This window comes from Phalacrocorax carbo, chromosome 6, assembly GCF_963921805.1.
Source record: "Phalacrocorax carbo chromosome 6, bPhaCar2.1, whole genome shotgun sequence".
Classification (NCBI taxonomy): domain Eukaryota; kingdom Metazoa; phylum Chordata; class Aves; order Suliformes; family Phalacrocoracidae; genus Phalacrocorax; species Phalacrocorax carbo.
Window position 1 is genome coordinate 35,253,747 of NC_087518.1, and position 19,896 is coordinate 35,273,642.

General features: G+C 40.5%; 1 protein-coding gene across 2 annotated transcripts in view; it reads right to left on the reverse strand.

Moving 5' to 3' along the window:
* The window catches only part of NOTCH2 (notch receptor 2), an 87,345-nt gene that overhangs the window by 37,855 nt on the left and 29,594 nt on the right, over window positions 1-19,896 (reverse strand). For both annotated transcript variants that reach the window (XM_064454682.1, XM_064454683.1), the window contains exons 6-10: window positions 6,236-6,469; window positions 5,252-5,407; window positions 3,960-4,148; window positions 2,701-2,814; window positions 1,394-1,507 (exon numbers count right to left, since the gene is read on the reverse strand). In XM_064454682.1, the coding sequence (XP_064310752.1) occupies window positions 1,394-1,507; window positions 2,701-2,814; window positions 3,960-4,148; window positions 5,252-5,407; window positions 6,236-6,469 (807 nt within the window). The remainder of the gene's footprint in view (window positions 1-1,393; window positions 1,508-2,700; window positions 2,815-3,959; window positions 4,149-5,251; window positions 5,408-6,235; window positions 6,470-19,896) is intronic.

Here is a 19,896-nt window from a genome sequence, read left to right on the forward strand (position 1 = left end):
ATGCTTTTCAAGGCACAGCTCTCCATGCTGTCCTCTGCTACATGACCCAAAACCCTCCTAGGCCTGATAAGCTCTGCACTCTTGGTGAATGAAAGCAACCAGACCACCCACAAGCTTGAGGAAGTCTTTCTAAGGTAGTTTCCAAGTTTGGAGAATATTTGAGCTTTTTCTTCTTTTTGCAAGTGTCAGCTTACTCTGTCACACGCAGTAATCAAAAGGAGAATTCTGACAACAATAATTATTCCTCTCCTGATTAGAACTACTGCACTCCCCAACTTCCAACAAATTCATCATTCCTTCAGGCACTTTGGGGAAGGGGGAGGGGGTGTGTGTGAAAAGCCTGGGGAGGAATTTTTATGCTAATCTCTGCTATATTCTGTACATCGCAGAATAAATTAGCAAAGTCGAATTTGCCTTAACAATTTGATTATTTGAACGATTCAAAATGAGAAAAACTGCACATAAGTGTAATGAACCTAACAGCACGTCTCTGGGACAAAGGCAGCTCCAGGAATTGTTCGGCCTCTTCCCTAGTGGAAGAACTAAAGCCAATGCATTCCACGCCTGAACCTGCATCACGAGCAATGGATCAGGCACCATTAACTGAAAGCAACCAAAAGTCATTCCTTAATGAGAATTAGAGTGTAACGGCTCTCAACTGCCCACATCCTCTTATTTGACCAGATGTAAAAAATTAAGATAAAGTATATCTACATCACTCCTAAAGGTCTGAAGATAAGAAAATCCCATAATTAAACCTGACACTTCTAAATGTGTAATTAACCAAGCAGTAAAGGAATTCAGTGCATACAAAAAATCCACCTCAGTTCCATCCACAGCTCTGTCAAAATTTCTGTATGATGCTTGATGAATCATTTTAACTACATTTTGGCAGGCAGCTACTGTGCAGTATTTCTTCCAGAGGACACAATGTTTACTGCATTTCAATCTTCCGCTTTTGACATAAAGTAGCCTGATGCAACAGACATCAGAATACACAGTAATACTGCTCTGTCTATCTCCTGTTCTTCAAATGTATACTATATAATCCGACTTGGAAGAAAGAAAGGTAAGCCACAGATAAAAGGCTTCACACTGCTGCTACTCCACTTGCAGATTCCACAGTCAATACAGAAGAAGCTGTCACGTTCGGGGAAGTAAGAGATGGGGCTGAAAGAGGGAAGCCAGAACTCCCCCTAATTGCAAACTTACTGCTGTCACAAGTGAAAGGCTTTCTGTGCTCAAATGCTATGCTATGCTGCAAAGGAGTAGCTTTGCAACAAACAAGCAGTATTTCAGAGAAAGAAAGAATGCTGACACTTCTTTGACCATCCCTTTATGTATTTAGGTTACACATGATCTCCAGTTCAGGGGCCCTGAACACACGACTAACCTGTGGCACACTGGCACTCGTAGCCATTGGGATGGTCGATACATTTGGCTCCATTGAGACATGGGGTGCTGGAGCAGTCATCTATATCAATCTGACACACGGCACCACTGAATCCTGGAAGACAGAGAAAAAAGTTGAAAATCCAGAAGTAATTTGAAGTAGTTAATGTAAACAGCTGCACTGTCAGGAATTACTTATTAGCAAATCCTTAAAACAACCCAAATATAAGCTCACTAAATCTAAACTCTGTTGCATCATTAAGCACACAAACCACACCCTGGGTGGATTGGTTCCTCGTCCAAACCACCAGCCAAAGCATAGTTTCTATCCTCCAGGTCAAAGGAGCCTCAGCTTGAAAACTGAGTTGGCCAAGTCAAACAGAAATAAAGCAGATGGAGCACAAGTGGTGTCCACCTCTGGACAGTATGCCTGTCTATAAAACCAAGGGGCCACAAATAAAAGCTTTCAAGTAATCAAAGCAAGTAACTTAAAACGAAACAATAATGCATACATCACTAGAGCCTCCAGACTAGAATTACTAGAGCAGTGTGAAGTGTGGTACAATACAGCACTGTATCTTTCATTACACTTGTTGAAATAGTTAACGAGCTATCAATAGCTTATGTCACCTGATGCAGATCCTTAGGTACTTCAAGGATAAACAAAACAAAAAACCAACTCCAGGAATGTTTCTCGGAGGAAAGAACAAAAGGAGGAGCCAGAACATTGTTACTCAATAAGAAGAGATGCAGAGCAGGCTTTTGTCAAGTATATTCTGACCTCAAAACTTTTTGCCAGCCTTCACAAAGACAAGTGATGTTTACACTATAGCTAACATTGATGTCTCGGCTCACAGCATTTGTCCTTCTTTTTGGAAGTGGAGACCCAACCCATCTCTGTCCTCATGCAAGCAATATAAGCTATACTGATGCAAAAATAGCTTCTGGCTAAAAACCTCAGAAAAAGACAGAAAGCATGCAGAGGTTCTGGATTTTAAATATATATTTAGAATTACTGATCTATATCTCACTACGATAACCACAATAATAGAAGTTCTTGCTGCCAACTACCCTTTAAGGTGAGATGTCCTACTGTATGTTTCTTGGCACTTATATCCCGCTGCAGGCACAATCGTACTGCAACCAATACATATCTATTCTTATTTATCAGTGATTGCAACTCACTCATTCAAACAGATGCTGCACTAAGACAACAGAAACTCACAAGAAATATACTGCCTGCAATCTCTCACTGTTTATCTATGCAATGAGGTAAAGCAGGAAAAGCTTCAAGAAATAAGTGCCTACCAGGAGGACAGACACAGAGGAAGCGGTTGACTTTATCAAGACACTCTCCGTTGTTCACACAGGGATTACTTAGACACTCATCAATATCTTCTTCACAGTGAACACCTTTAAAACCTGTTTAAAAAAAAAAAATAAAGTAGTGACTGAAGGCCTTAGAATATGCCCTTAAGAGTGTAACTGCCTCTTATACCAGTGCTGAAAGTCTAAGCCTAGTTTCATTGCAAGTTTGCAGTTTGGACAGAACCTATGAGGTAAGGATATATACCAGAGGATGAAAACAGATGTCGAATGTGTATTTTTCACAATTGCTGAACACGCGCACTTAATCGGCGGTAACAGGACAAGCCTGTGCTGAATTCACATCTAATGTTTTCTTCCACTTGATGAGAAGGGGTTATGTTTTAACACTTGGGAAGGTATCAATATATTTGGGTATGCACCAATAGAAGGTAAAAGGCAAAGAAACAAACACAGCAGATAGATAGCTAAAAAGTCTTGAGCTAAAATTAATGACAGAGTAAAAGAAAAACATTAAGAAGAGTGAAATACTTGGGACTAGAGTTCCACCTTTCAAAACATATTAGATAGTAATAAAAACTCCTTCTAGTTTTCAAGGTATCAGCTGATCACCTGCAGGGGTCACAGTTCTTTCATCATACTTTCTAAGACTGTGCAACTGGCAACTTGCACCCTTTTCTTTTTTACCACTTTCTATCAGAAAGCAAAATAGCAGACTACACAGGTCATCGGTATGCCAGATGTATATTTTACAAGCACAATTTCAATCAACTAACTTTTTTACAGTTATCTGTTCAGGTAAATGGGAGCTTGCATTATTTGGGATATTTTAAGTAGAGAAAAACCCCAAACCCTATTATCCAGAATCATCATATACGTATCTCAAAACACACTCTTAATATTTTCACCTGTTTTGCTTTCACAAAGTTCCTGCACATGCACTTTACTGGGTATAGCAACAAATATGTTCACTTATACTCCAGGTCAGATTGTTAACTTCCTTTGCTGATGTAGAGGTTGGTTTCTTTCTCAGTCCTCTAATTGCTTCCTCCCTCCCGCATACAAATGTGAAGTCCTCGTGGCTGGTGCCACCACAGCAAACCCTCTCTCACCATTTCATTTAGCCTCATCGCTTTGCAATTTTGTGTTCCACCTCAGCAGAGCTGGCAACCCTCCTTGCGCTCTGCCTTCTGAATTTTTCCTTTGCTGGAAGCCCTGCCTTTGTCAGAAACTCCCCTCACCTGGCATACAGAGACATGTGAATCCTCCAATTTTATCCAGGCAGGTGGCATCATTTTGGCACGGATTTGAATGGCATTCATTGATGTCCATTTCACAGCGAGGTCCTGTGTAGCCTTTCAAACACTCACAGTGGAAAGAACCTTCTGTGTTTACGCATTTCCCAGCATGTTCACATGGATTGCTGTTTGCTGCAAGAAAAATATATATCAGTGTGTCAAAACCTCTCCTTGGAGGAACATTCTTTATTAGTCACGGTCTTTTCCAGTGGTCTTTCCTTTCTGGCAAGTAATACTGGGGAAAGACTGTTCATCCTTCTGGGGAAAGGTTAGTGTGAGTGAAGAAAACTTTGGCAGTTACTTGCCTGTCAGAGGCAAAAAGATTACCGTCATTACCCATGGACCAAAGGAGCAATACTAGTTCGTATTACTAATGATAGTTCTTAAGAGTATCAACTAGCAGGGATTAGAGAATTAATGATGCTTTCAAGGCCTTATCTTTAGATCGTCTTTTACATTTACTTCACTCCTGAGGCTGTCAAGATGCCTTGGTGGCACAAAACCACCAAACTAGTCCTTCCTGTGTTTTCAAAAAGGAACAGCACTCTCGTCCAAGACAGACTGAGGAACGAAATTCAAAGAAGAGCTTCTTTCCAATACTTCCATGAGTGCTGGTTAGGTATTACCTTCATACATCACACTCTCGAAATATAAACTAGCACTTACAATATTATAAGCACGTCTGTGAGAGTCCAGCTAATCACCAAAACAACACAACAGTGTGGTATCACAGAACTACAGCTTTAAAAGCCCACATAGTCACCAGTCTCAGAATGCACTCAAAAGATCCAGCCATATTCTGGCTGTCAGACACCCTTGATATATTTCTTCCAAGGCAGGAGCTGCAACAGCTCCCACACAAAATGCAGTCCTTTTGTTGTACACTGGAGTTCTAAGGGTCAGCTTAATTACCGCATCTGTTTGCATGCACTCCTCACACAATGCTAAAGCCCTCTTGCACAACGAGGAATGGTAAGCATCTCACTGCTCTTCATATTCCATAGGCTAACAGTTCAAACATGGGAAGCTATTCTGGCTCAGCCCTTTGCCCCAAGTCTCGCACAAGATTTAAAACTCATCTAAAGACACTGAAATGAGAGGGGGAGAGCAGGAAAGGAATTGCACTTACATTGAGAAGCTATGACAAAATGCGTGTTCTTGCCCCTCTGTTAGTTCATAAAGCAAAGGCCCTAACTCCCTGTTCATGTACTCACAAAGAGCGAATTGAAACTCACCCATTGCACATTCGTCCACATCCTCAGTGCAGTCTGCTCCCTTATGGCCTTGAGGGCAGGTGCAGATATAGTGTCCATTCACAGGATTGGTATCACACAGAGCACCCTTCTGGCATGGGTTGCTAACACAAGCATCATCCAAATGGCACAGAAGACCTAGAGGAGCATCCAAGAGTTTATTCAAAAAAGTGAGATACAGCAGTCAGACTGTACATTCCACAATCAAACCCACTGATCTGATATTTCAAATAGAGACTCCCACAGCCAGAAGCTTGAGCAATATTTTATAGACTTCAACCTATAGACTACCAGAGGGATTTCACCACACACTTATAAAACATACCTAGATTCTGTGAGTTCAGAGGTGTCTCCAGCACTTCTGGAGCAGTACAACGCCTTACCATTACCAAAATCTCCCACTTGGAGCAGTTAACTAACTCTTCTCCCTAAGCAGCATGATGATATTTCTGACAGCTGAAAACACAGATGCACATGAAGTTCACTTTCTTAATTCAGATATGCTGATCACTTGTATTTCTGGCTAGTAGTCAGGAGACCTTCATATTTTTACCTACCATACAACAGCAAATTTTCCACGATAGCAGTAAGGGCATGCTCACTCATGCAAAAATATGTAAATTTGCCTTCTAGAGTTTTGAGTACAATTATAAGTGGCACAGAGCAAGTCACCCTCGTGCATAACTTCTCAGGCCAATACAGGTCCTGCTAAGCACTAGAAAAAGATCTGCTTTCCCTGCAACCTAAACTGTAATAAGCATGTCTTCCAGCCTAATACAGATACGTCTTTGTCCCAGGCTACAGAGGTTTAAGAAGTCTTTGCTCGTGGACAGCACGTGTTTCCTTTTGTTCTTCCTGGTTTGGTCACAAAGTGCATAAAATAAACACACCACTTCAAGCAAATGCATAAACTTCAGGAAGTATCTTCTCTTAAGTGACAGACCTATGCAAGTTTTCAGCCCTTACCTGCCTTTCCTTCTGGACAAATGCATGAAAAAGAAGCCACTCGATCAATGCAAGTAGATCCATTAGCGCAAGAGGCAGTGAAGCAATCGTCAATGTTCTTACTGCAGTCGTCCCCACTCCAACCATTGACACAGACACAGGCATAGCCACCATTGTGGTTGGTGCAGGTACCTCCGTTCTGACAAGCGTTGGGCTGGAGCTGGCATTCATCAACATCTTCAGTGCAAAACTGGCCTGATGCACAGAAAGAAACAAGTTTAGTAAAAGTTCAGACACTCAGACACAAGAAGATTCTTGCACAGACAATACAGCCAAGGGAAACACTAGTCCAACTTGATGGCCGCTTCTTATTTCTAAGACATTCGAGCCTGAGAACTACCAACAATGGTGTTGTCAAATTAGGCAAAGACAACTAGCCCCCCTAAATGACCCCAAAGCAGGAGCTGAACTGTAAATAACTTTAAAAAGGCATAGTGTCAGAGCCAGCCGGCAGCCTACAGTATAGGAAGATACATCTGTGAGGATGTGAGAAGCAGAAAGAATGAAGGTCTGCCTGCGCAGCAGCCAGAGGGACTAAGAAGAGAGAAGATGGTCTCACAAGGAAATCTTGGCCGAAACAGTGTCAACAGGCCAGCAGCAAAGTAACTCTTGTGAGAACTTCATTCTTTCCTATATAACTGTGCAATGAATATTACTTGATGAGAGTTTTTGAGACTCTTCTACCTAAAATACTCATTTTCATTCCCCCAGGTAATTGCACAGACAGCCACCAATAGTTAGGGTTCTTTTGGTTGCTTTTTTTTTAATTTTATTTTGTTATTTTTTTAGAAACAAAATTAATACTTTAAGAAAATGCTTTACTGACTGGAGATATTGGAGGGAAGAAAACAAATGTACACTGATTCAGGGAGTTTTAAGGAAAAGAACCACTGGACCACTAGGTAATCAGTTTCAAGGGATACTAAATTTCACAGTCACATCCATCGGAAGCTCTACAATTAACATTTACTAAAATATTTATTTATCCAAATCCATCTTGCTTTGACATCAAGATCCGGAGAACCTACCACTTGCATCAATATTTTATTTCAACACTTATTCATCTTCCCGATTAAAGTTGCATAGTTTACTTTTAAGCTGAAATTGTTTAGCTTAAGTTTCAAGTATTCAATCTTATTTTGAGTTTCCTGAACAGATAAAACCTAACGGCTAAGCACCAGCTAATTTCTTCCCAGGCTGGCATATGGGTGCACATGTGCAACCACGGAGTACTGGTCACAGTCCACAATCTTCTTTTTGATAAACTATTTCTCCCCTTTCTGTTACGTTAAGAACTTGCTAGCACTGAAAGCTTGTTTTTTTTTTTTTAAACACTTCCTTATAACTTGTTTTTACCACCCTTCCTAAAATGTTGATATGATGTACATAACACCAAAAGATCGCTCTTTATCAGAGAATAAGATTAGATTTGTTTGATGTGACTTTCCCCCCCCACAGCCTGCAGCTGACATCATCACCTCCCTCACTAGCTTGCAGCAGCTTTCCACTATTTGGGTCAAGACTCCTAAGTAACTGTGTTGCTACTACCAAGATCCACCTATTTGTCATCTCCAACTACAGCATCAGCTGCACACTTACGTTTGCCTGGAATTCCCCCTGTGTTCCAAGAATAAAAAATTAAAGAGCAGGCCACAGATCTTCCCTGCTGATTTGCCTGGGCTCCAGTTCATTCAGGTTTGCCAATTTAAAAATACTTACTAGATGCTGCTTAACAGTAACCTTGTTCATTAATGGCTCAGAAATTATGTGCAAGTGCACACACACCCTCCTCCAACACACAGAACTGAAACATTTATTGTTGGCAGGAATGTAAAAATGTTCCGTCTTAACCATCTCCATCTACTGTACCCAAACCACGATTCCTTTTGTTTTCAAAGTACTTAGCCTTTGGTCCTGTGAGCTCTAGATTTTTTTCCCTTAGTGGCAAAGAAATAAAATTATTAAAAAAAAAAAAAACCAAAACAACAAACCACCAAAAATAAACAACCAAGAAAACCCCCCACCAACCAAACTTGCACAAACTGATTTTGTTATGTACATGTATTCCTTCCTCCACCAGGACTACTTCAAAAGAAGGATTTTATCACTTGAAAAAAACATAATAAAATTTTAACAGTGATAATAAACATATAAGAGTTTTCAGGATTAATCCTCACATCCCAGTTTACTTAGTAAAACAGTTGGGGGGAAAATCTAACACTTCATACTGTTATCTGCAAAACATAGCTCTCTATATTATGAAAAAACAAACCCATGCATTTGTCATAATAGAAGTTGTTTGTTCATTAAGCTTTCGATATTAGTTTATCAGTAACCAAACTGAAAAGAGTCAGTTATCTCAGACTGGTTCCTAGTAGTTGTGCATATCTCACCACTAACACAATTGACTTCCTTTTAACAAAATAACCAAGACGTTATTTGCTTATTATAAAAGTGATTTTCCTTCTTTTCTTGGAGGGGGCCCAACCCAGATCAAAGAACGTCCTCTCTGACGAACACTCATCCATAGCGTAATTGTTTTGCAGAAGCGTTCTTGCAGCATTCACATCCTCCTTTTGACGGCGGCCAATTTAAGCTCAGTATCACTAAAGCATGAACAGCTTCCAGCATCAAAGTTGCCACACGGCTCCGGCTTGTTATGCCTCTCAAAATCACTTGCCTTGTGAGTGGCTGAACAGAACTCCTGAAATATAACATTTTGTGGGGTTTTTTTGTGTGATTTGTTTGGTTTTGTTTGTTTGTTGTTGTTGGGTTTTTTTGTTTTGTTTTTGTTTTTAAAGCAAAGATCACCAAACTACTCCCCCATATAAACTCTCTAGGTTTGTTTTTAACTTCCCATTTCAAGTGTTACTAGTAATATGAACACTTAGGATTTTTTTTTTTTTCTAGCACTAACTCTCCACTTCTAGAAAGGACAGTACCAAGTGACTTCACTGATGTCCTTGCAATAACCCTGTGTCCTAGGCTATTCCATATTTCCACAGCCCTAAAATGAATTGAACTTTTAAAAAGTATATGAATGTCTCCACAAGAGGAGGAAAAAAGCTGAGCTTAAGTTTCACCAAGCAATTCAACTGTATTTCAAGAACATAGCACGTTTGAGCTCCTTAAATTTGATCTTCGCATAGCTTGAGATGTTTAATGCTCCTTTTGCAGCTACTAAATCACAATCATATTTGTATTTAATTATGAATATGAATCAAACACAGCTCCATCTTAATGCAGTTTGTTTTAAAAACAAAGGAAATTCAAATCAATAGATGAGAGGCATAAATGAGCAATTAACTATTGCATTTTACTATTGTGTATTTTAATGAAAAAAACTTGTTCTTTATTGAAGTTATAATTTAAATCCAGACTCAACTTCTGGGCAGAAGTATAGGAATCGAAAGCAACATACGGCAAGCAGAGCATATCAATTTAACTATATTAACAAGTACTCAGTCTCATCACCATTAGGCGATCTAAGTGTAATAGTTTTTTGAAAGATTTTGGAACTATGTTTTAAAACACTACAAATCCCAGACTAAAGTCCACGGCATGCTCATTTCTTAACTGGAGCTGATGAATTGGCAAGAATGTAAAGCAATTTGAAGTTCACTGAAAATGCTTGAGCCCTTATTGCTGAAGTGGGGCTTGAGTGGCTGGGAAACACATGCTGTAGCCCAGCATCTTCAAAACAGAAATAAAGGGTTTTTATGTGAGGTGGTTTGGTGAGGTTTGGGCTTTTCTAGATATGCTATGGTTGCTTATATGGTGGTTTTGAATCTTTAGGTGTTAGCAACACAGGTTTAATGGTCAGTATTGCAGTTCTTCCACACAGGTTTTTGGAAGGTGTGGGTTTGGGTTTTTTTTGTTGCTGGTGTTTGGGTTCTTTTGTTGGGTTCCACCCAGAAACCAGCACACACACTTGTAAATGACTTTCAAGGCTGCCCTCCCTCAAAGCAGCAGAATCACTTAATTCTTAGTGGGACTGCAGGATGGCCCCAACTTCTCATCCTCCCGAAAGGGCTAATGTGCCCTCAGTAGAGACTTCAACTCTTTGCAAATGAGAGAAATAGATGAATACTTGGCAGCACCTGCCCAAAGAAAGGATTTGATGCTTATGTTGCTAGCGACCTAGGTCTCCAATGTAGTATCTGTCCTGGGACCTTCCTGAATGACGACTTCACAGCAGAGACAGAAGTTGCTTTCAGCATCAGACATAAAACATGATTCAATTCTAAAACTTCTCAATGAATATTCTGCACAAGACTTCTCACTGCCAGGTTTGGTAGATTTAAATCAAATGAGACAAAAGAGCTCTGAAACAGTTTACTTAAGGGATGCTGCTTTGACTTAATTTTAACTGAACCAAGTATATTTATTTGTAGCAATGTACTTGGTACGCTTCTTTCCTGCTTGTTAAGTTTTAAGAATCAAGACTTTCATTTACAGAACTGAAATTCAACTTCCAAGTACAAACTTAATTTTGAATTGTACAGTGTAGTACACATCTTCATAACCCTAGTGCTTCTGAAAGCCACAACCACTTCAGCTAAATGTTAATTCATTTAGCCATAAGTTTCTGTAGGTATTTCTTTTATTGTGGTCTTGCTAGTTTCAATTACATTTCTAAAAGAAACATAGTAAATATAGGGTGAACTAGTGAAGGCAAGAATACATTAACTGTACAATATTTTAATGGAAATGTAGAAACATTTATATAAAAGACAACAAGAAAGGAAACACAAATTACTCCAAGAAGCTAATAAAAGCCTAACCTGACCTTGATATTTGCAGAGCCTGGCAAATCAGCAAAATGCCGACTCAGGTTCTAAGTGACCTTGTACAAAGTAAACAGCTAGTCCATGTGGTATTTCAAAACTGAAAACTAGAAGTAGAAAAAGGGAACAGCCTTCAATTCTTAGCACTTTTTGCCCACTATGAAACTAAGTTACTTCCTGCATATTTCCCCTCAGAAAAGCCACATGGAGTAAGGCAGACATTTGCTGCTTTGATTGCTCCTGTTTTCAGACCAGCAGGAACTGGATCTGAACTCCAGGAGCTCCTCTTTAGGCACACAGGATACAGTGGTTCAAGGCCCTCAAGTAGTTGTACCAGATTTAATTGATGAGAAAACCAGCCCCTTCTCCTGGAGGTCTTTATGTTAAAAAGAAAATAAAGCCTGTATAAAGGTAAGGCAGATAGCACATAAGTACAATCCTGCCCTGAAAAAGCAGAGCATTAGCTTGAGCAAATAAGAAATCAAAACAGTCACCCTGGGAAGCAGCAACAGGTACCTCCAAAAGCTGATCCTATTGAACCATAGAGGCTTTGCATAAACCCCAATTCCAACAGCACTGGTCCTGCAGATGAATGCAGGACCTTCAGCTGGTTCAATTAGAGGTCTTCATCTTTATGGAAAGTCTGCTCTGCCAAAGGAGAAAGTTTTCTTGGCCACTTAACAGCTCCCCAGCAGGAAAGACTGCTGATGCACAGCTGGAGTACCAGAGGCTAAAGCTCCTGAGAGGAGATCTGACACGCAGTTTAAGCACTAAAAACATCTAGTAGGACAAAGGATGCAAAGAAGTGTTCTGTGGCTTGAAAAAAAAAAAAATCAGTTCCTTGAAAATGAGCTGGGAGGAGACAGCAATGTTCATTTCTCTCACAATCACAACCACGACAACACTGGACTCAGACTGAACTGGAAGTCAGATTATCTTAAAAGTTTCGTGATACTGGAAGGGAAGAATAATCCAGCAAGAATCACAAACTGGTCCTAAGAGACTCACTGGAAGAGGAGCATCAGGTTTCAAGAAGCTCTTACACCTCCATCCTCTCAGTACCCCACCAGAAGTTTGCCACTTATCTCAGACTAGCACTCCAGTACACAAGGAAGAGCTCTCTAGCTGTCTTGAAAGGGCTATCTGGGAAGTTATAGACCAGACCTAGACAGAAACTCTCTGAAAGAGTAATTTAATTCACAAAGTATTCCAAAGATTATTGTATGGGTTTTTTTGTTTTGTTTTGTTTTTTTTATATATATAATCAGTGTAGCTATAGATGGCTCATTGGAACTGTTTACGTTTTTTTCTCCACCTTTCAAAGGACTACCAAGTGAGAAGGTGAACAGCATCTTATCAAGGCTCAAGAACAGGCTAAGAGATAAGAAACAGTATTTGTATAAACGACCGAATCTAATTGTGACAGAAGGTCAGCAGTGCCACACTGCACGGAACCATGCAGTTTCTTCCCTTCTCTAACCACCAGTGTGTATATTCAGGATGCTGGCTGGCAGGCCACATCTGGCTGGGGAAGGACATTTCTCTGTCCAGGTCTCTCTTGTAACACAAGGAAAACAGTGTAACCCAACCCATGTTGGTCAGTGAGGCCAAAGCTCAGTTTCCTCAAGTTGCTGTGTGAGTCTCCTCAGCAAATGGAAAAAAGGAAAAATTGCATGGAACCATCAGGCCTTCTAGTAAAATGGTGTTTGTGAAAAATACTTTAGCCCCCACATTTTTGAGTTGTGTATTTGTAAGGAACATATAATTAATCTTTAACCCACAGAATTATCCATATTCCCTGAAAAAACTAAGTTACAATTAATGAATGCATACAGGCACTGAAGCATTTAATTAGTGGCCTCGAAGAAGATGAACAGTAGGCAGTAATATCTTTAACAAAATATTTATATTATCTAATAGAAAGCCAGGGAATTTCAGACAGATTCAACCAAGCGAGTCTGCTGGGCAGTGCAATAGCAGACAATGCTTGATGCACCAAGGCCAAGTAAAATACAAAAGCAAACAGACTTGTTGCAGAAGGTTTCAGTTAGGCACTCCTTGAGGAAAGACTCAGCTTCCCTGGAAGTGTTCAGTGGGGACCTCCACTCAATCACAGCTTTAATCAACAAAATAAACATCACTGACAAGACATTTGACTACAAGGAAGAATAACTAATGCAAACAGTTGTTGTATAATAGCAATGGCAAAGCCTCAGTCTGGAATACATTTTGCTGTATTTAAGCCACCACCTCTTAATAAAGACACTGAAAAGGGGTAGGGTTCAGAGTCTGACAAACCAATGGAGAGAAGAATTTAATAAAAGACTTACAAAGCAACTGTTACCCACAAAGGGAGAAAGACAGATTATAGAAAGTATAATACAACAGCTACTACGGGGAAGATACAGCACATGGAAAGTATACAAAAGAAAGTATTTGTTCATTTATATAACTTGCTTTATCAACACAAGGTATTTCAATGAAAAGAACTTCAAAATTCTCTGAAAGAGGTGACATCTTTATACAGACAAGAACATCCAGAGCAATAAGCAGGTAATACTGAAGGGGATCTTAAGCGCGATGTCCAGATCACATCCAAATTCCAGACTCTCTGACAAAGCCATCTCCACAGCTTCCTGCAGGCAATCCAATGAATGCAACTGCTGCTTTCAGCTCCAAGGATGGCTTCAGGCACACACAGAATTCAAAGGACTACACTGTTTACCTCTGCAAAAAGTGCCCCCAGTTGCATGTGTGTTTAGTAAAGGTCTTCCCTGCTTAAGTATTACAGTAGTCTTCCCTGAAACAAGGCTGAAGCCAAATATTTTTTCCCTTGCAGGAGTTTTATGAGGAAGTGAGAGGCATCATAGCCCTCAAAAAAGTGCTCCTTCCCCAGGATCTCACAGCATCTTTCTGCCATTTGAAATACAGAACTACAGAGTAGCAAAGCAGTAGCGACCATTCCCAAACCTCAGGTGCTGGGTTTTGTTTTTAATAGACCTACTGTGTCTTGGGCAATGCCAAATGCCATCCAAGATATAAACTTTAAGAGATTAATATAGAATTTGAACAATTGAAGATGAATTTACAATTGTAGTGAGCAGAGTAAAATCTGTGTTTATTGAAGACTAACATGGTGGAGAGAAGAGTTTAATTTCATAACCACACTGGGAAGCATGTAGTGGAACTAATGGGCTTTTACAAGGGATTTTACAACCCCCAAATACAAAACTCTGGGCTTTAAGAGACTTATGCACACCCTGATCCATTAAATACTGCCCTAAATCACTGATCACAGACTACTGGGTAGAGAGGGCAGTCCTGACAAAGCTCTTCAGAGGCAGTAATACAAATGCACTGAATGCCTTAAAAATCATTAGCAATGCACTAACACCAGACTGGTTTAATATGGGAGTGGTAGGTGAAGTGACAGCAGACAGCAGCAGAATAGAGAAGTAATCAAAAGGAAACACACATCACCAAGTTACTCTCCATTTTGCCCTTCTCTTTACCTTCTCGGGAAAATCCAGTGATCCAGGCAAATACCTAACAAGTTAAAAGATCTGCAAGGCAAAAATTTAATAGTTGGAGCCAAAACTTACAATAAAAGCTCCATATGCTCAAGCTATCTCAGCGACGCATCTTTAGTAATTATCCAAAGACAAATCACCTCATTCTAAGTACAAGGGAAGGGACAGAAACTGCCAGAAACGAGTCAGCTGCAGATTAAACAACTGTTAGCTATTAGCCTGGTCTCACCGTGCACATCCACCAACCCAGCCTCACCAGCGTGGTCTAGCCTATATTGTTGTAGTGCCAAACACATGCAAGATGTACTGAAAACTTAAAAGACAGCTCCGCAAGAGACTTTTTTGGCACATTTGATCGCAATGAGTATTTGCTGGCCTGGAAAGTCACCAAAGGCACAAGGGAAGAGGCAGCAGCGTGGTCTAAATGGGATACTGTCATTCTGTCATCAGATCAGTTCAGCTGTTAATACCTCAGGTGTTTTATTACAGCCACCCCCTAACCAAGGCTTGGTGTTGGGAAATGGAAAGCAGCACGGAACGAACACGCAGTTGTGGTAAGTGTTCCAGAATCCATACGGGATGAAGTACTAATGGTGTAACTTTCAATGCCTGTGAAATCTCTCTGCTCTGCACAACACTTGAATGAAGTACCACAAGAGAAACAAACAACATCCAGGATAAAGTTTGTTTATGTCCGATGCTTCAAATCATTTGTACACTCAGACTTGGAGCTGCCAGGTCTGAAGCCTGCCACGTGCTCCCTGCTCCCTTTGTATCTGCCAGTTCAAACATGACGGAAGTAAAAGAATCATAATCCCTCTTGGCCTCTCTCAGAGAGCGGTCTCTTGGAGATACTACTGTAGTGACAGCAAATCACCAGCCAACTTGCCAAGTCTGGCATAGACAGATCTCAGCCAGTACCAAAGAGGCTATTATGCTTTTTAATAAAGCCTGGAAAAGCACCAGGAAGTCCACCATTGCTACACCACTGGGAAAGATGGCTGCACTTATCACGGGAGTCTGATCCAGTCTCCCTGTGCTAATATAAAGCAATACAATACAACATAAAGTGTAAATATGCAAATTTAGTGTAAATATAAAGTGTAAATGTGCAAATACAATACAATATAAAAACTGCTCTTCATGTATGTGCATGCCAATCAGAACCAGAAAAAAGTGCGACCCTGACAGCGCTCTCTGGAGGTAATAATACCCTATAGAAAGTAGCTAGGATGTATATTCCATCATTTAAAAGACTGGCATGTCCAACATTTACAATCCATGTCACCTATGTCAGAGTTAGTTCCTCTACATTTCAAGCCTCCAAGTATTCCAGCAAGGCAGTATTTTTGAACACTGAGTTAGCATGACTTGTTACTGTATACTTTGTGACACAGATGCTGAGGAAAGTGGTATCTGGCAAAGAAAGTTTTAAAAAACAAAATACCAGAGTATATGGTCTTACATAAAAATGTTAAACATTAGCCTTTCGATGTTTATCCTCCCTTCTTAGCAAAGAAGTCACATCTGCCCAGAGTTTAAGGCTGGGATTTTCAAAGAAAACCAAGGTATGGAGCAAATATTACTCTAATCGAACCCTTAACTCCCCCCTTTGAAAATTCCTGCCTAAAGCTCTGCAGAAAAAGTAACCCTTGTGCTAGTGTTTAAGAGCATATGACCAAGCTAACAGCTATTTTAATTAAAAAGCACAGCCCTGCTCCCTGAAGAGCTTTTCTGCTCAAGACAAACATTTGCTTCTTAAGCTACCTCTCAATGCTGGAGTTATTTGGTGGAGTCAGCTGTTAGCACACTGTGCTTCCCTTGAGACAAAGATCTCCTAGATTTTAAAATACACAGTTCACTGGAGCCCCCTTTTCAGGGGAAAACAAAGACTAAATAAATACAACTGCCATGGGAGTCTTGCCTTCCCAGCCACAGGGTAGAAACAGTGAAAGGAGGCAAGCAGGCCAAGCCTGAAGCTGAAGCACTATAATGCAGGTCTTCCAAAACTCACTCGAGTGTGGCCATCATGTGTCCCCCAAACCCAGAGACTCATCCCACAACCCCATATGCAGCACTTCAGAAGCAAACCATGCAAAGGACTTAACTCCATGGAGGATACAAATCTTAACCTCTGCTGTGCAACATTCCTGAAAGTTCATTTGGGCCAAACACAGATTCCTGATGATCCTCTGAAACACTGCAAACTTTCCACAGCAAAGTAGGAACCCTCCTCAGTCAAGAAAAACAAAAGCATTCTCAGCATTTCATATTGTTGATCACTTTGGTACCCAATTCTCAAGTCATCTTTCTTGACACGAAACTGCATAGGTTAGATCAATGCAGTAAATAGGTGCATCTGAAACCAAGTTTTGTTTCTTTATATGAATTGTCATCTGGAATGACTGAGCTGCCTTTAAATCCTCAGACTGTTTCACTGTGTTCTGTGGAAGGACACCCTAACCTTCCACACAACTTTACAGCTCTGGACTGCCATCACTTCCTCTGCATCTGCTCACCCATGAGTCTGCTCTGTGAATTCTAATTCCTGACCCCAAACAAGAAAAAAAAAAAAAAGCAGCTGGACAGGATTTTTTACTAGATTAGTGAGTTAAAGTGGCATATTCCCACAAGTACGAGAGCCTGCTGAGAGGAAGGGGAAGGGTGGCTGGGAGCAGGCACAGAAGGCAGAGACACCTTCCTCCTCTGACCGCAGTAAGCCCATCAGGCTGGGTCAACTGCTGCAAAACAGCAGCATAAAAGCAGGGTCTTCACATGGCACAGACATTAGCCAGGATTTTGGGCTAATCTCGACTCAAATCGCACTTAAAACACACCAAATTCTCTGGTCTGCCAAGCACAGAGGAATAGACTTCAGTCTTTCACGAAAACACGCTTATCTATTTGCAAGAAAAAGTGAGCTTCATTATGCATCTGCAACATCGTGCCTTGGAAGGACCCAGCAAACACTGGTTCTGACAAAGGATTTAGCCTGGGACAAGATAAAGTCATCCTTAAACAAACTAACAAATATCAGTTAACATTCAGCAACAGGAAAGATCTGGGGCAGTTTCACCAAAACACATCCAAGATTGTCTTGCCAGTTACAAATTTATAAGGCTGACAATCATTATAACCATATGAAATACGAGAACTTTGAAGGTGACAAAAACATTAATGACAGCAGGAATTTCTCATCATTGTTTCTGAAAGGCAAGATTTTATCTTTCCGGAAAAAGCTGCAAAATGAGAAAGAGAAGGCACGCACTTCAATAAAAAGGGAGCCGTGAGCTCTCTTTGAGGTTAGGAAATGAGACCAAAAGCAAACAGTATCTCAGAAGCTAGATTCTAGTAGCAAGCAGAAAAATATTTTTCAAAAAATGCATGGTTATGTAGTCCAACCTACCACCTGTCAGGGAATTACAAGAGGCAGATGGTTACCAAAAGGAATAGGACAGGTTCCATTTCAGTAAAGGATGCTTCAATATTACTTTACACAAAACTACTCTTAATCGAATGCAGTACAGCTGATTCATTTTTCTAGCAAGGAATGGGACTGGTTTTTCTATGCCATGAAGCACAGACTATATTAACAAACATGCTAGATCATCATCCACAGCACAAAGATTAAATAAAGACTAAATTGGTCTGTTTGCAGTTTTAAACTTCTCCCAGATTATTTAAGTATTTGAAAGAAAAGACTGCAGAAGAACTGTTATGAAGACAGCACATCTACAGTGTTAATAACTTTAAAAAATTTAACATCCTTTCATTTTTGGCTGACATTTACTTACAAACAGGTGTGTTTGGGCCTCTTTTTTGTTTTAAAGCTGCACACGTCCTCTAAACTCAAGGTCTCATTGGAAGCTTTTGATCTCCTGAAGTGTTCGCTCTCACAGTTCCACACTGTTGGGCTGTTAAGTATTTATCAAGAGAGACTCTGAAAGAGTTGTTTGCTCAGCTCTCCCCTCTTCACTTACCTTAGAGATGATTTACAATGTTATAAACCACATTTGTGCAAAGGATGGACCTGCACTTATACAACATTTCCTTATTGCCCAGTAACTCATTTTTAAATGTAGTTTACCCCCGTCAGCATCAGCTGCAGTTTAATATTGAAAAAACCATCTCTCTCTGATCTATTCTAGCAGTCCTCTGCCTACCTTCCCTATTTTGTGCCCTGCCTCAGCGTCACACCTCATGTCTCCAAGCTGGGCATGTACTGTTATCCTGCACCTTCTTGGTCTGTAATTGAAGCTGCAGGAAAGGGACTGAAGTCCGTTCAGAGAAACAGCTTCTTTTAAGAAAATGCTACTGCGATGACAGGGCAGAGTCACTGCCGGGCTGAGCTGCAGGACCACATTAGAACAAGAGGCATTAAGGTGACTTGCAAGACGTTTGTCCACTCGTGCCATATGGTTGCATTCACTGTGGAGCTGGACAGGATTTTGGGGCATCATGGGATATAACTTGCACATACAGTTATTGGGCAAAGGAATATTACAGGTAAAATAAATGAATTCTTAAAGGCCAGCTGGCCAAGAGCTTTTCACTGCACAGGCTTTCAAGCAAAGCAACATAGAGAAGGCCCCAGACACAGACCTCCATCGCCATCGTGAGACAGCCATTGCCATTGAAGTCTAGAAAGTCAATGGCCTTGAGAAGCCATCATCTAAAACCACTGCTGCACTGATAACCTTAACTTCACCATAATACACCATAAATGTGGGAAATTCTTAGAAAGCCCATTCCATTAAATTGTTGTAGAAAGCCATGGGAACATAAGGCTTGGGGAGTTTCTCTCTCTTTCCACGGTTTCACCTAAGGGAAGCATCCTTCACACACACAAGGTTTTCTGGAAAGACTGTCCACACAGAAGAAAGATGGCAGAAGGCTAGGCCACAACAAGCATCTAAATTTTTCTCAAGGCCAGTCAGTCAGAGCCCATAAGAGGTTCAGAGAGGGAACCACCACAACTGCATTGTAAAGAACTTTAGTGGTTAATCAGAGACAATCTACCACAAAAGCAAACAGAATCACAGCCTATTACCACCAAGGTCTCCTCCAGGTGAGTTGCAGAAGTAATCCCTAGTTGACAGCAGCCATCCACCCAAATCCTGTAAACCAAGCTAAGTTTACAATGCCTCTACAAAGCAAAATAATCCCCTGTAGATTATCTACTCACACTGTACACAGTCATGATCCATCATATCCTCTATGCTTCAGGAATAAGCCTGAGATTAATCTATACTGAGACATGCTAGAAGCCATAACGAGGCTTATAATTTCTGTGGCATGGAGTAAG